The following is a 15,954-nucleotide window of genomic DNA, read 5'->3' on the forward strand; positions in this document are numbered from 1 at the left end:
GCATATGTTTTATTATTATGTTTACCAATCATGTGACAGAATTTTTTAAAATGACTATTCCTAACAACATAAGCTTGCACAACCTGTGACTAGGAAGGTTAACCGTTGAAACTGAATGACAAGTTTGATCTGTCCCTTGAGGAATGCCATCCTAAACCTCTCCGAGAGAGTGAAGAACAGCTGGCTAGTGGCTTGAATGAGGCAGGAGGCTGCTGCTACTCAGCAACCCCTAGAATCTAATGGAGCCTGGGGATTAGCCATGGTCCTAATTCTTAAAAGACTAGACAAGACTGATCTGATTAACCTCATGTGCAGCTGGCTGAAACAATGATAAACAAGATAAGACTCAATGTATGCATAAGCCCTCTATAAGGAATAATATTCAAGAAAAAGTACACAAAGCCCTTCCTACACTTCTTCACAGATAAACCATTTTACACACTTGATTTTGTGTATTACTTTCCACACTCACATTCAGTATATGTCTCTTTTTCATATCCTTAAATTTATCTTAAATCTATCTATACTTTGAACCTATAAAACTGTTTTTTTAAAAAACTGTAAATGGGATTTTTTTTTAAAGTCACTTACAATGTTTTTACTGATGATATCCTGAAGAGCAGCAGAGTTTAAAGGCACTTGACCTTGTTCTTTCAGAGAACTTTCCACACTTCCCATCCAGTCCAGCATTTCATCCAAGCCATCCTGCACACTCAGTGAACGGGTCAAGGTTATCTGGAGTTTTTCATTTCGTTCATTAACAGACTTGGACAGATCCTCGTATCTCCCAACAATGTCATCTACTCCAAACAGATCAGGAAATATTAACAACAAAGTTCTCTTTGCCCTATCCCTTTTCAAAAACACATGAAGGTGAATCATACAATTTCCACACAAAAATTTTAAAAATAAAAAGTTCAATGATAAATTCCTAATGCATAATCAGAGCACCACCTAAAATGTTAAAATATAAAGAAAGAAAAGAGCCCAATGGAAAATGAAAACTGAAATCTTTTTTAAAAAGTTAATATATATCCCATCTGCATTTGAAAAGAGATTTTTTTGGATGCATAAACATTTGAATTGTCTCAGAGAGATGAAAGAGTGGTACGAACAGCAAATCTTTGAAATAAATACTGGTTCTCAATCTGACATTTCACATTAGCCATACTTATTGATAATTACTCACGGGGAGAGAAAGGTGAGTCGCACACAGCTATTCTCAAGACAATACAAAGATTTATGAAGAATTAACTTCTACATATTAAAATCATCACCCTCTCTCCCTCCCTCACACACACCCATGCTAAGCTTTTGTCATACTTCACAACTTAAGCAAATCACTCAAATGCACAGAAACTGGCAGACGCAAGTAAATTAAGAAAATAGGCAACAATGAAAATCCATTTAAGTTGAGATTATGCTTCTAAAATATACACTAATTGAATTTATTTAAAAGTTTAACAGCAGACAAAAGAGAAGAATAAACTTAACAGGCTAACCTATCTCATATGAGGATAAACTTTACCTTCAATTTTAAAGATTCAACATGCTTAAAAAAAAACCCTTTCTGGTTTAGTTTTCACTTGACTAAAGTCCCACATGTTAACATCCTACATTCTATATTATAGACCAATGAAGAGTTTGAACAATAATGGTTTTTAATGTATTCATCTCTTTCTCTCTGGAAAACAATGTTTTAAATGGTGGATTTGTCACTTATTGTCCGAGAATTTGAAAAATATTTTAATTATTTCTGAATGCTGTAGTCTTACACATTGTAGAAAGTTTCAGTAAGGAAAAGCTGTGTCCTGAAACATCTCTATAAAATGAAATATCTTACTGGCTTGCGTTTGGCCCATGAAACATAATCTATACAACAAAATAATATAATTGTTCTAATGCTACATCATGAGAAAACATCTTGAACATTTTCACTGGAGTGAGAGGTTAAGTTTGGATGATTTAAAGAAAAAATCATGCTCCTCTTACTAAAACACAATGAAGCCCATCAGCATCCTGAGTGGGGAGGGAGACAGCATTTAATATGCAGGAGAATGCTGTCAGCAGAGGAAACAAGCAGTGTGTTCAAAAATAAGCTCTAAACAATAGACGCTGGAGACTACTAGTTGGGGGAGAGGGGTGGGAAGGTAAGGGCTGAAAAACTACCTATTGCAGACTATCTCATTACCTGGGTGATGGGTTAGATCATATGCCAAACCCCAGCATCATACAATATACCTTTCTAACAAATCTATATATGTACCCTCTGATTCTAAAATAAAAGTTGAAGAAAAAAATGAGCTCTAATTTGGAAACTCACAAGAGCACATGCTCTGAATGGCAGCTTGAGGTTGGCAGGTTAGCGACTTCTCAGTTGGGCAACTGCATCAACAGGGTAAGTAAAACCAGTGATCTGTTCGGCCATAATAAGTGACTTCCCAAGGAAAGCCAGCTATTTTCATATAATTAACAGATCTGAGTGTTACTGTCTGCTGTAGACTAAATGTGTCCCCCAAAATTCATATATTGGGGCCAAAGTCCCAGTGTGATAGTGTTGGGTGGTGGGGCCTTTGGAAGATGTGATATTATCATATAATAAGAAATATTTGGTCTCTGATCATAGCTCTTGACATAAAGTTCCTAAAACCCTTCTGATTTCCTCAGTAATACAGACACTAAGGACAATCTTTTGTTCTGATATTTGGTCATTGACCCCAGTTCCTGACACAGAGTTCCTAAGACTTTTGTGATTTCCTGAGTGATAGGAGTGTATGACAGAGCTCCTAAATCCCTTGGAATTTCCTGAGTGAGGGGCATCTTTTGTTTGAATGAAGTGATGCCTGGTGCCTCCTGGATAGTCTTAGGGTAGGGGGAGCAGGGGAGAGTGGCAGATGTTGCCAGGGAACAAACCATGTGATTAGACAGTTGGAACTGTCAGCCCCTCAACCTCTGAGGAGGGAAGAGGGGTTGAAGGTTGAGTTGCTACCAATGGCCAATGATGCAATCAATCATGCTTATGTAATGAAGCTGCCATAAAAACCCAATAGGATTGGTTTGGGGAGCTTCTGAAGAGCTGAACACATGGAGTCCTGGGGGTGGCGTGCCCATAGAGGGCATTAAATTCTGCTCCCCTCCTCCCATACCTCACTCTGTGTATCTCTTCCATCTGGCTGTTCATCTGTATCCTTTGTAATATTCTTTACTAAGTGGGTAAATGTAAGTAAAGTCTTTCTCTGAGTTCTGTGAGTCACTCTTGCAAATTAATTGAACCTGAGGAGGGTCAAGGGAATCCTAATTTATAGCTGATCATTCTGAAATACAGATCACAATTTGGGATTTGTGATTGGTATCTGAAGTGGGGGCAGCATTATGAGACCCCTTAACCTGTGGGATCTGAAGCTAATTCCAGGTAGACAGTGTCAGAATTGAATTGAATTGAATTGTATTATGGGACATCCAGCTGGTATCTGTTGGAGAATTGTTTGGTGTATGGGGAGAAATACACACACACATCTGGTCACAGAACTGTTCTATGTCTTGATCAATGGTGTATGAGAGTGAGTAGCAAAAACACTCAGATTTTTTCTCTCTCTCTGAGGAGGTAATTAGGTCATGAGTGTAGAGCCTGTGTGAATGGGATTAGCACCCTCAGAAGAAGAAATAGGAGAGAAATGATGTCTCTCCACCACTCTCTACCAGCAAGATAGCAGTCATCTACAAGCCAGGAAAAGGGCCCTCACCAGAACCCGACTGTACTGGCACCCTGATCTCTGACTTCCAGCCTCCAGAACTATGAGAAATAAATGTATGTTGTTTAAGGTACCCAGACGATGGTATTTTTGTTATAGTAGCCTAAACGAAGACATTGTTTGGTTTGTACTTCTTAGTGATAAAATATTGTCACTGAAGTAAATTCTTGATTTTAGTAAAATAAAAATTATTTTAGAAAAAGGTACAAAAATCTATAAGAATGTTATTTTCTTAAATCATTGGTTTTCTTAGAAGTCAGAAAGATCTTAGAGAAACTCCTCTATATCTTAAATAGTTTCACGTATTTCCTAGAAAATTATGCCAGAAGTTTGTTTTAAAATAATGTAACAAATGAATTTTAAGCAACTAAAAGTGAAACTATGTACACTTAACAATGAGAAAAAATGTCAAAATGCCTCTTCAAGTAACAGAAATACAAATAAGATAGTCTTTCTTTCTCCTTCATATCCTTATACCCAAATCCTCATAGCAGTGCTATCTAAGGGGGATATATGAGATGCTGCACTGGGACAGAGGAACAAAATGTTAGAACTTCCATTCATAATTTCATTTTATACTTTAAAACTCTATACTTTTGTGTTTCATAATTATAACACATATGATATAATAATATAGTAATACGTTCATATGACTTATAAATATATCTGCATGTATGGGGATGCAGGCTGAAGATAATTTTTGATGGGGGTACACAATAAAAAACATCTGGATATGTGTAAGAATAAAAGACAGGGTTTCCCTTCTACACAGTGATCTTAAAAGAGCTAAGTTCCGGCCGGGCGCGGTGGCTCAAGCCTGTAATCCCAGCACTTTGGGAGGCCGAGACGGGCGGATCACGAGGTCAGGAGATCGAGACCATCCTGGCTAACACGGTGAAACCCCGTCTCTACTAAAAAATACAAAACCTAGCCGGGCGTGGTGGCGGGCGCCTGTAGTCCCAGCTACTCGGGAGGCTGAGGCAGGAGAATGGCGTGAACCCGGGAGGCGGAGCTTGCAGTGAGCTGAGATCCGGCCACTGTACTCCAGCCTGGGTGACAGGGAGACTCCGTCTCAAAAAAAAAAAAAAAAAAGAGCTAAGTTCCATTCTTCTCTTCAAATAAAATTTTGACTCAGATTTTAATTTATGCTCTATTTAGGGCGAAACATATGTCTAATCATCTGTTGTGGAATATTTTTACTTCACATATTCACACATAGAAATATACAATAACATTAAATATTGTGAAAAGTAGGGCAGTGAAAACAAAAAATACATATGTAAGATAGTAAAAAATATATATTGATAATCCACTGCACATTTGATATAAACTAAATACTGTGGGTAGATACATAGATAATATACAATAGCTCTTTTCTCAAGAAACACATTAATCACAAACTCTTGGGCTTGAATGATCCTCCCCAAATGTTGGGATTACAAGTGTGAGCTTCTGCACCTGGCCTGAGAGATGTGCTTTGAGAAGTCTTCCCACTTCTCTGTGTTCTAGAAATTTTTTATTGGCCGCACTCAAATTGAGAATTCAGTTACCCCAATTCTTCAGTGATAATAGAAACTTGATTACAGCTGTAGTGGTACTTTTGTGCACAAAACATTTGGGGAGGATTATTTAAGCCCAAGAGTTTGAGACCAGCCTGGACAATATAGTGAGACCCCATCTCTACAAAAATATTTTAAAAATTAGCTGGGCATGATAGAGCACTGCTGTAGTCCTCACTTCTCGGGAGGCTGAGATGGGAAAGACTGCTTGAGCCCAGGAAGTCAAGGCTGCAGTGAGACATGGTTGTGCCACTCCACTCAGTCTGAGCAATAAAGTCACCCCATCTCTAAAAATAAATAAATTCAATTTGATCCAATCCCATCGACCAAGAGAATTTTGTGAAGTTCTGCTTCCTGTGGTGGACATTACATAGCGAGTTTCTGTTACGTTTTCTAAATATCAAATTTACATTTAAATATACTATTTTCAAGATACACAGCTCCTGCCCCTAACATTCTAATATACCTGCCAAAGAAGGCATGCCTTTTCCCAGATTCAGGAACACCATTTCACAGAGAAAGAGCATACAGAACACAACCTATAACTAGTGAACATTTTTCTCCATATCTATTAGGACACCTTTCTTCAGAATTTACCTGTGAGACAGGAAGCAAGGACATGAATATCTTACCAAGTGTTTTCTGGATATCATTCTTGGCTGGAAGTAAAGAACCCCTGGCATCTAAAAGCACTTCAGCCGTTTTCTTCAGTTTCTCTACAGCAACCTGCTGACTTGATATCTGTCCTTGCAGAGCCTATAGGATTAAATGCTTTTCAATTATACTCAGTAGGACTAAATAATAGATTTCTAATATGGACAAAATGATTTCTAATAAGATAAAGTAAAATTGGACAGAATAAACTTCTCATCATACCAACTTTCATCATCAACTTACTCCAGAGTTCTTAGAAAAAGGCCAGTTATAAAGCAGCATTAGCAAAAGCATCAGCCAGTATGGATAATACAAATTAAGTTTTGAAATAAACCCTTGAGCATATGTTCATAATAATTTCCCTGGTTCCTGGTCATACAATCCTCTAACTTTATCCCTTGAGTTGCCCCTTAACCCCTACTTCTAGGCTTTGTACAATACCCCAACTACTACTAAAATGAACAACAACAAAAAAATTTGAGACCATTTTTGACTCCAGGTAAGGAGATAAACAAGCTCACCCAAATTAGTAGATCCTGACTCAATACTGAGTCATGTTTATTTCTGTTAATTCAATAAAAGTTACTGAACATCTAACAAAATCAAAAAGTCTTGCTACATTTTGTGAACAAACAAAAATAAAAATGGACATGAAGCTTACTTTCAGGGATTTTATGGTCTGAGGCAGGAAGTGGTAAGTGCCACAGGTGAGTATGAAAACATGCTACTGGAAGTTAACACGAAAAAAAAATGGGAGGGAAATGAGGGCCACCTCAACGGTAGTGACACTGACATGGCTCTGTAAGGAAGTGTGGATTTGGGAGAACAACTCCCTGCAGAACAAACAGAAGACACAAAGATGAGGACAGAAAAATCACAGGAGAAGGGGAGAGTCCAATCCAGTTTGACAATGCGTACGGGTGACTAAACAGAAATAGGCCTGGAAAGGCCTCAAACGTCAGGCTAAGGAGTGTACATTTCATCCCACAGCAATGGGGAGTTATGCAGGGCTTTTGAGTAAGGGGTTGACATGCTCAGGGCTGTCCTATAGAAAGGCTAAATTTGTGGCACTGCATGGGAAAAATCCAACAGAAACGAAAGAAAGCAAAGATACCAGTTGGGGACAACTTCAGCAGTAACAAAACAGTGAGGACTACTGAAGGCCAAGGGCTGAAGACAATTTCACTGTTCGGTCTGTTTGAACTGAGAAGGTGGAATTAGTTAGAGTTGGGAAGAGTCCAAAGGACTTGGTAACACTATGTAAAGTTGTGTTACCCACTATGGTAGCTACTAACTACATGTAGCTTTTAAAATTTAAATTAATTGAAATTTTAAACAATTAAAAATTCCTTTTCTCGGTTACACTGGCCACATTTCAAGTGCTAAGTAGCCACTGTGGCTAGGGGCTACCAATTGAACACAGCAGAGTACCACTGGCGTGGTGGCTCACACTTGTAATCCCAACGCTTTTTGGGAGGCCAAGTTGGGAAGATCACTTGAGGCCAGGAATTCAAGATCAGCCTGGGTAATAAAGTGAGACCTTGTCTTTACAAAAAAATTTAAAAATTAGCCGGGCATGGTAGTCTGTGCCTGTAGTCTCAATTACTCAGGAGGCTGAGGCAGGAAGACCGCTTGAGCCCAGGAATTTGAGGCTGCAGTGTGCTATGATCATGCTACTGTTAACTCCAGCCTGGGTGGCAGAGTGAGATTCCTACTTTCTTAAAATAAATACATAAATAAAAATTTTTAAAAATAAAAAATTTCATCATCACAGAATGATCTATTAGACAGCACTGCTGTAGAGGGCAGGAACAAAGGATAAGAGGAGACAAGAGTAGAAATGTCCAAAGATTTTGAACCTAGGTAATCATTGGAATTTACTTTTGCTTTCTTTTTTTGGGGGGCGGGGGGGAGGACAGAGTCTCACTCTGTCGCCCAGGCTGGAGGGCAGTGGTACAATCTCGGCTCACTGAAGCCTCGACCTCCCAAGCTCAGGTGATCCTCCCACCTGAGCCTCCCAATTAGCTAGAACCACAGGTGTATGCCACCATGCCCAGCTAATTATTTTGTATTTTTTGTAGAGCCCGGGTTTTGCCACATTGCCCAGGCTGGTCTCAAACTCCTGGGCTCAAGCAATCCTCCCGCCTCAGCCGTCCAAAGTGCTGGGATTACAGGAATGAGCCAATGCTCCCTGCCAATTAGTGGAATTTATTTAAAAAACAAAAAAGTGAGAGCAAGCTTAGAGTAAAGGAATGCCTGTTTTGGAATTCATGATTTCAAAGTGCTTTTGGGACCCTCTTCCAGAAGGAAATAGCAAAACTGGAAATGGGAGAGACTTGGAACCCAAACTGGAAACAGACACAGAGAATTGGAAGTCAAGACACATGATGTGACTCCCAAACAAGAAAGCACAGGCATGCTAAAGAAGGAGATTCTAAAGAATCATGGAGAATATTTATATATAAGTGATGGGGAGAAGAAAAAAAAAAGAACACATGTAATTGGTGGGGTGGAAATGGGCCCAGAACAACGCCGTCCCCAAAGATTAAAGGAAGAGAGAAGTGGAAAAGGTTAACAGTGTCAATTGCTTCAGAAAGGATAATGTAAACTGAAAGACTAATGAGTCCTTGAATTTAATGAATAGCGGTCCCTGCATATCTCTGAGTGAACAGATGTGGCTCAACAATGGGAAGGAGGAAAAAAAAGGTAGAAGCAGGAGTCATAGATACATCTTCCAGCAGTTGGACCCTGCATTTCTAACAGCTCTGACAGATCTCTGCAAAAGTGGGCTGCCTGGCCACACAGGTCTATCCCCCGCTTTAATTTCTCTTAAGCAACTCACGCTCCTCTTCTACTCTTTCATTTGGATTTCAAAGCCCCCAGTGTCCAACTGTAGATGTGAATTCATCCTTGGCCATGGGCCTAGCTTTCCAACTGCCTCTTGAGTGTTTCCATCTGGATGTATGCAGTCACCTCCAACTCAAAAAAGCTAAATCTGAACTCATCATCTCATTCTCTGTACCTGTACTTTCTCCTGGGATATATCTACCTACCCAAGTAGTCAACCTGAAGTTCCTCCTACATTCCATCCTAAGGCTTCTTTTCCACATGCAGATCAACCATTTAAAGCTTTTTTTCTATACATGCAAATCAATCAACAATTTTACCTGCTTAATATTTTTTAAAAGTCAACTTTTGCTCCACATTTCTGTATCATTACAGGATAATCTCTCACTTGGATTGTTGAAAAAAGAATCCTGTGTTCCTTTCTCCAATCACTTCTCTAATATAGCTCCTAATGTGTTCTATCTAAAATACATATCTGACCACATGTCACCCCTGATATAGTTTGGATATCTGTCCCCGCCAAAATCTCATGTTGAAATGCAATCCTCAATGCTCAAGGTAGAACCTGGTGGGAGGTGATTTCTCATGAATGATTTACCATCATCATCGTGGTGCTGTCCTCAAGACAGTGAGTGAATTCTAGCAGGATACGGTCATTTAAAAGTATGTAGCACTTCCTCACTGCCCCATCTCTCTCTCTCTTTCTCTCTCTCTCTTACTTGCTTCTGCTTTTGCCATGTCACATGCCTGCTCCTGCTTTGCCTTGCATGGTAAGTAAAAGTTCCCTGAGGCCTCCCCAGAAGCTGCGCGATGTCAGTGCCATGCTTGTACAGCCTGTAGAATTGTGAGCCAACTAAACCTCTTTTCTTTATAAATTACCCAGTCTCAAGTATTTCATTATAGCAACACAAGAACACCCAAATATAACCCCCTGTTAAAATCTCTTAGTAGTCTCCCTTCACAAAAAGGCCAAGACTTGAGCATGCTACAAAAGGTCCAACGAAACCTATTCCCTAATTCTACCTTCAATCTCAACTTTCTGTTCCAGAAATGTCCAATACAGCTATTTCTTAGCTATTTATTCATGCTGGACCCAATGTCTTAGCAACTCTACATAACAACTTTTTCATGTAACCTTCCCCCATCATCCTGAACTTGGCTCTTATTCACCTTTTAATACTCAGCCGGAAAACCTTCCCTAAGTCTCTCCTCACTCCTAGCTTTGGTAAGTACTCCTTACAGGAACTCCCATAAATATCCTGTGACTATTATTGGATTTATCTGTGTCTTCTATCAAACTATAGCCTTCTTGAGAACTAGAAAGTCATCCCTTTCAGCTTTCTATTACTAGAGCCTAGATCAGTGCTTGACACATAGCAGGCTCCAAAAAATTTTTTCTGGAATAAATGAGCAACTAAGTAAATCAGATGTAAGACCTAAAACGGTTATCTTCTATTTCAGCACTATTTATTATGATTATTTATATGCCTAAAGCTAATGGTAAAAATTTCCTCAACTAATATTCATAATCCAAGAAACTGAGATTACATACAGGCAGTCTGTGCATATGTCAAAAGGCCCACCAAACCATGACCAACATAGGATCTAGAATACCAGAACCTATAGTTGTTTCAAGATGCCAAAGAATCCTCATCAGAGTGGATCTGTTTGAAAAATTCTCCTAGCAGTTTAATTACGGAAAGTGTAAATTCTCCTAGCAGTTTAATTACGGAAATCCCTCAAGACATGAACTTTTTACCTGTGACCTGACTGAATTCTAGACCACAGGGACAGCTTATTCACGTAACATGGTGATTTAGGAGATGAAGTAAGTGAAGGGTGCCCTCCGAAAATTGTTTTTCAGAATGTGAGTTCACCAAGGGCAGAGACAGGGTTTTAACATCTTTGTGCCTTCACGAAACTCAGCTTACAAACGTTTACGGAATGAATGAGTACTTCTAAAAATGATCATGGGTCTATTAGAATATCCAATACCAAAGATGGCCCTGACTAGCAGCTTAAAACTTACAAGTGAGTTATAAAAGAAGCATGTCTTCTTCACCTCTTCTTGTCAAAACATCCCATCCCTTTACTCTTGACAAATATATTCAACAGAGTTAATCATTTTTAATTCCTAGCATGCATCATGGTCCTAATTTAACGATAATACTTGTCTGTAGTGCTATTTTGGAACAAAGCTGTTAATTACAGTATTCATATGGGTACCTTATATTGTTTTGAATGAATTTCAAGGAAATTAAAACATGAAAGAAGGATCTGTGAGAAGAGAATACCTGTTGGGACCAAAAGACAGCAAAGTCTATAAACTTCCAGGCATTTGTCCAATTCATAAAAGTTTCCTGACTTAACACCACCCCAGAGATCAGTGCAAGTCTGGAAGGCTGACATTGTCAGTCAATGTGATCCCCATTGCTGGTTCCACACCCAGGCCTTGAGACTGGTCCCAAAATCCTGTTTTCTGCACCTCTTATGGGGCTAAAATCTTGTTTTATCCACTAATTTCCCTGGAAGGGGATCATGAGGAGTGTTATTACGGCCTAGTAGTATCAGACTGTTGACAACACAGTTAACAGTTCTTTGAATAATAATGCTAATAACAACATGCTATTGGCCAAACGTATTTCAAATGAAATGAACAAATTGGGTGCCCCAAAATTACATTTACGATACCTCAGAATATAAGTAGAAGATAACATGTTACAGGTAGAAAGACTGACTTTTTGTTGTAGTCTCATGGGTTTATATTATTGTTAAAAGTAATTACACAATGTTAATAAACATGAAAGAAATGAAGGCCACCTAATCCTCATAAAAACTTATCCTTGATATATTCTGAAATCTTCTGGGAGAAAAATATGTGCATTATCAGCAACAACTTTAATTGTACATTTAATTTTTAAAATTACACTGTGACTTAATTAGAGTTCATTCTCCTTTGAGATCTCTTTCCTCTTCATATTTCTTTAACTGTCTAGGACTGTAAGAATCTTCTTCTGCAGCAATTACTAAACAGGTTTTTCCATTTTAAAATTTATCCATGTATCTGTTTAATTAAAAAAGCATCACATTCTTTTGGGTTTTTTCTTTTCTTGCTCTAGTTATATAAAAAATACTTTTATATGGAATATAATCTGTTTACTAGATCTAACTTAAGATGTGTTATTTCTATTTTATGTATTTTCTATACTTAAAATAACTAACTTCCTAATTAATTGTAATATATGCAATCAATAATTATTTTAAATGAGATGTACTTCCTACTAAAATAATGACCTTAATGTCACAGTATCTCCTCTACCCCACCACATATCTTGTCCTTGAATATACAATATATTGGGAACTAAAAACTTAATTAAGATAGATTTGTTCTTGTACCTGTGGAAAAAGAGAAAGAAAAAAAAAAAAAAACAGGAGTAAAAATGCACATTGGAAAAAAGGAAGCAACCCTGAGGAGGTTGCATGGATCTGGGGATGCTGACCTGGCCCACGACATCCCCCTAGTGTCCAGTGAAGGGCTGGATAAACTCTTCAGCCCGGGAAAGAAGCAGTGCCCTCCACCCTCTTGACCTCCTGGCTTGACCTCCTTCCCTGCTCTCACCCTATGCTTCCCACCCCTTCACAGGCCTTCTCTCTGCCTGACATTAACCTGCCACATTTCACTCAGGTATGACTTAGCTTTCCTTAGCTTTCCAGAGTTGTCAATCTCAGGCAATACCTAACTGTAAGCTTGCCCATCAGGGTACCTGTTTCCTGTGTCAACAGCACAATGACAATTTTTGACTCTGTAAATAATATGCAATTAACTTCTGAAAGACAGTTGTCTAACTGACAATCCTGTGTTTATTTTCTAGCTATAGCAGTAATAACCTACTAGTATTAACCTGAGAAATTGAATCATATAATAGATTTATGAAATGAAAATTTTAAACTCAAAATTATTGGTCACATTAGCTCTCATCCTTTACTTTAGAATTTTAAAATAAGTTTTAGATTATAAAAATAGATTAAAAACTCTCTGCCACTGTATGACTGAGAGTCCCACAGTTAGGCAGTTTTGACACTGAGCCTATATTTCTGAAAGAGCAGGTGAACTTTTTGAGAATTGTACTGAGTAATTACTCAAGTTTGTGTCTCTATGAATCATGAAGATATTCAGTAAGAACCCTAATCCTGGTCCTTAGAACTGCTGAATATGATGGTAGCATCCCTTCTTCCCTTCCAGCTGTCCATTCTTTAACAAATATTTATTGAGTATCAACTTTGGGCCAGGTAATATTCTAGGTGCTGGGAATACAGCAATGAGTAAAACAGACAAAAACACCTGTTCTTGTGGAGCTTAATTCAAATGCAGGAAAAAACAGTGAACAATATAAGTAAGTATATAGATAAATAAGTGGCCAAAATAATGAGTTTTGTTTGGGGATGGGGGGGGCATTGGAATGCAGGTCACAAGCCATAAGAGCAATGTCAAACCTGTTAAAAAACATCAGGAAAGCCAGGCGCAGTGGCTCACACCTGTACTCCCAGCACTTTGGGAGGCTGAGGCAGGCAGATCACCTGAGGTCAGGAGTTCAAGACCAGGCTGGTCAACATGGCGAAACCCTATCTCTACTAAAAATACAAAAATTTGCATCTGTAGTCCTAGCTGGTGGCAGACGCCTGTAGTCCCAGCTACTCGGGAGGTTGAGGCAGGAGAATTGTTTGAACCCAGGAGACGGCGGTTGCAGTGAGCTGAGATCACGCTACTGCACTCCAGCCTACACGATGGAGTGAGGCTCCATCTCAAAAAAAAAAAATCGGGAAAAAAAAAAAAAAAGAATGTCCTGTGGAGAAATAGAGTCAAAACTACCTCTGGAGGCAGAAGTATACTTTTCACATCATTTGTTTCCCTCTCTTAGCTGAAACTATCACAAAAGAGTGAGAAATTGAAAGCCTTCTGGAAATTTGGATCTTTTCCTCTCTTTTTACCTTGGTCTCTTCTAATTGCCTTTGAAGATTTTTGGGGTCCACCGCAATAGGTTCAGATAAGTGTTTGCTCGCTGTGGCCTCACAGGCCTGGAGTCCAGAAAGAAGTCCACATGAAGCATCTTCATAGTGTTGATATTTATCCACCAGATCTTTAAGATTATTTCCAAGAACATTGCACTAACAATCAAAAGAGAAAAGCGGTAGGAGATTAAAACCCACTATTTTCATATGCATCAAATAATCTTAGGACCTATAAAATCTGTAACTTGGAAAAAAAACAGACTCCACCAAAGTTAATAAAAGCTCTGCAGGGCTAAGATTTTCTCCTTTATATGAAGAGGTACGCTATAAGAAGCCAAAAAGTAACATAAAATAAAGAGACAGTTCTGGATTTATACCAATTCAAAAACATATTTATAAGAGCTGAGTCTTAACATAGAATAAAGGATAAAGATATCAATCATCAGAGGAAGGAGATTTTGATACACCATGTGTATAGACATGGATTTGATAGAAGGGTTTTAAAGGTGCTTAATAAATTTCTATATGTTGCACAAGATTAATTAACAAAAGGAAGACAGAGTCTATATTAGAATGGAGCAAAGTCCAAGAGCCAATGATGGTCTTTAAATCATTTATGCAACTTGGCAAGTCTGTTCAGATTATATTACAAACCAGAAAATATTTTCTTAGATTTTTTTTTTTCAAAAAAAAAACCTTTCACTTGATCACAAAAATAAAAGCAGCAAAACAGTCTTTTATTCATTAAGTATTAAAATAATATTATCAATACTGATCAAATATACAAGAAACACCTGCAGTGAGATGAAACCCGTTCCCAAGCTTGAGAGGCTGCAAGCATCTGTTTTCGCTTAGAGTCAATGCACAACCGCCATCTTGTGGTCACATTGGATATTAGAGTATTTGGGAGCTGGGACTTCTGGAAACCATGCTCTCAAAACTAAAGTAATTTTAAGTTTCTAATCTTCAAATATATCGTTCAGAAGTAAAGCAGGTGAATATGATAGAGAGAAGGCCAGGCACCATGGCCCACGACTGTAATCCCAGCACTTTGGGAGGCCGAGGTGAGCGGATCATGAGGTCAGGAAATTGAGACCATCCTAACACGGTGAAACCCCGTCTTTACTAAAAATAAAAAAATAAAAAAATTAGCCAGGCATGGGGGTACGTGCCTGTAGTCCCAGCTACTCGGGAGGCTGAGGCAGGAGAATTGCTTGAACCCAGGAGGCAGAGGTTGCAGTGAGCCAAGATCAGGTCACTGTACTCCAGCCTGGGTGACAGAGTGAAACTCCTTCTCAAAACAAAAAAATAGAAGTGGGCTAAAACTACCTTTTCCTCCTGCTTTGGATTTTAGGTTTCTTGCCTCTTAGTCCAAAACTATAACTGAAAACTATAATTGCAGATTTACTTTTCCCTTAAAAAATCAAAATAACATTACCTTAGAGTAGAGAGACCTGAACCGATCAGTAGCATGATCCAACTTGTGCTGCACCTCTCTGTGGGTTGCAGAAGTATCAACCTTGCCACCATCTCTCTTGCTGCAAGATTTGGCAGCTTCTAACACTCTGTTTCCAGAAATTGTGATGTATCTCAAGTCACCTTTGTGAGAAATAACGTCTTCTGAGAAACTCTTCTGCCTCTTCAATTTGGTCATTAAACCATTGAGGTCATCTGCACCTGCCTCCAGGTTTTCAAGTTCTTGTTCTGACTGCTGTAGCCAGTGCTCAAACTCGGTATAGTCAGCATCAAACTTTTCTAGTTCTTCCTGCAGAGAGTGAGTTAACTTCATTTTCTTCTCTGACTCAGCCAGTGCAGTTTCATAATGAGCTTTCAGTTCTTTCATGTTCTTTTGCAGTTTCTCTTTTTCTTCAGGAGAGAGATACTGACCCTGTTTCTCAAGCAACACTTGTGCAGACTGAGTGGCTATGATGACTGCTTGGTGCTGAGAGATGATCTTCTCATGTTGGGCCTATGTGAAAACAAATTGATCATAATCTTCAAGCAGTAACAGGGTTACACCAAGGCTGCAGGGAGCTCCTTGCCACCTCAAGACTGACAGGTTTCAATGATCTACTGGGCTACAACTTGCTTCTCATTCCCCTTTTCAAGCTATATCATACTCCCTTTTATTG

The 15,954-nt window shown here is 38.8% G+C and overlaps 1 protein-coding gene across 19 annotated transcripts in view; it reads right to left on the reverse strand.

Moving 5' to 3' along the window:
- Positions 1-15,954, reverse strand: part of DST (dystonin) — a 506,627-nt gene that overhangs the window by 114,759 nt on the left and 375,914 nt on the right. For all 19 annotated transcript variants that reach the window (XM_033217522.1, XM_033217521.1, XM_033217502.1 and 16 more), the window contains 4 exons: positions 15,261-15,791; positions 13,802-13,978; positions 5,944-6,067; positions 592-800 (listed from right to left, as the gene is read on the reverse strand). In XM_033217522.1, the coding sequence (XP_033073413.1) occupies positions 592-800; positions 5,944-6,067; positions 13,802-13,978; positions 15,261-15,791 (1,041 nt within the window). The remainder of the gene's footprint in view (positions 1-591; positions 801-5,943; positions 6,068-13,801; positions 13,979-15,260; positions 15,792-15,954) is intronic.

Source organism: Trachypithecus francoisi, unplaced genomic scaffold (genome assembly GCF_009764315.1).
Source record: "Trachypithecus francoisi isolate TF-2019V2 unplaced genomic scaffold, Tfra_2.0 Lachesis_group10, whole genome shotgun sequence".
Classification (NCBI taxonomy): Eukaryota; Metazoa; Chordata; class Mammalia; order Primates; family Cercopithecidae; genus Trachypithecus; species Trachypithecus francoisi.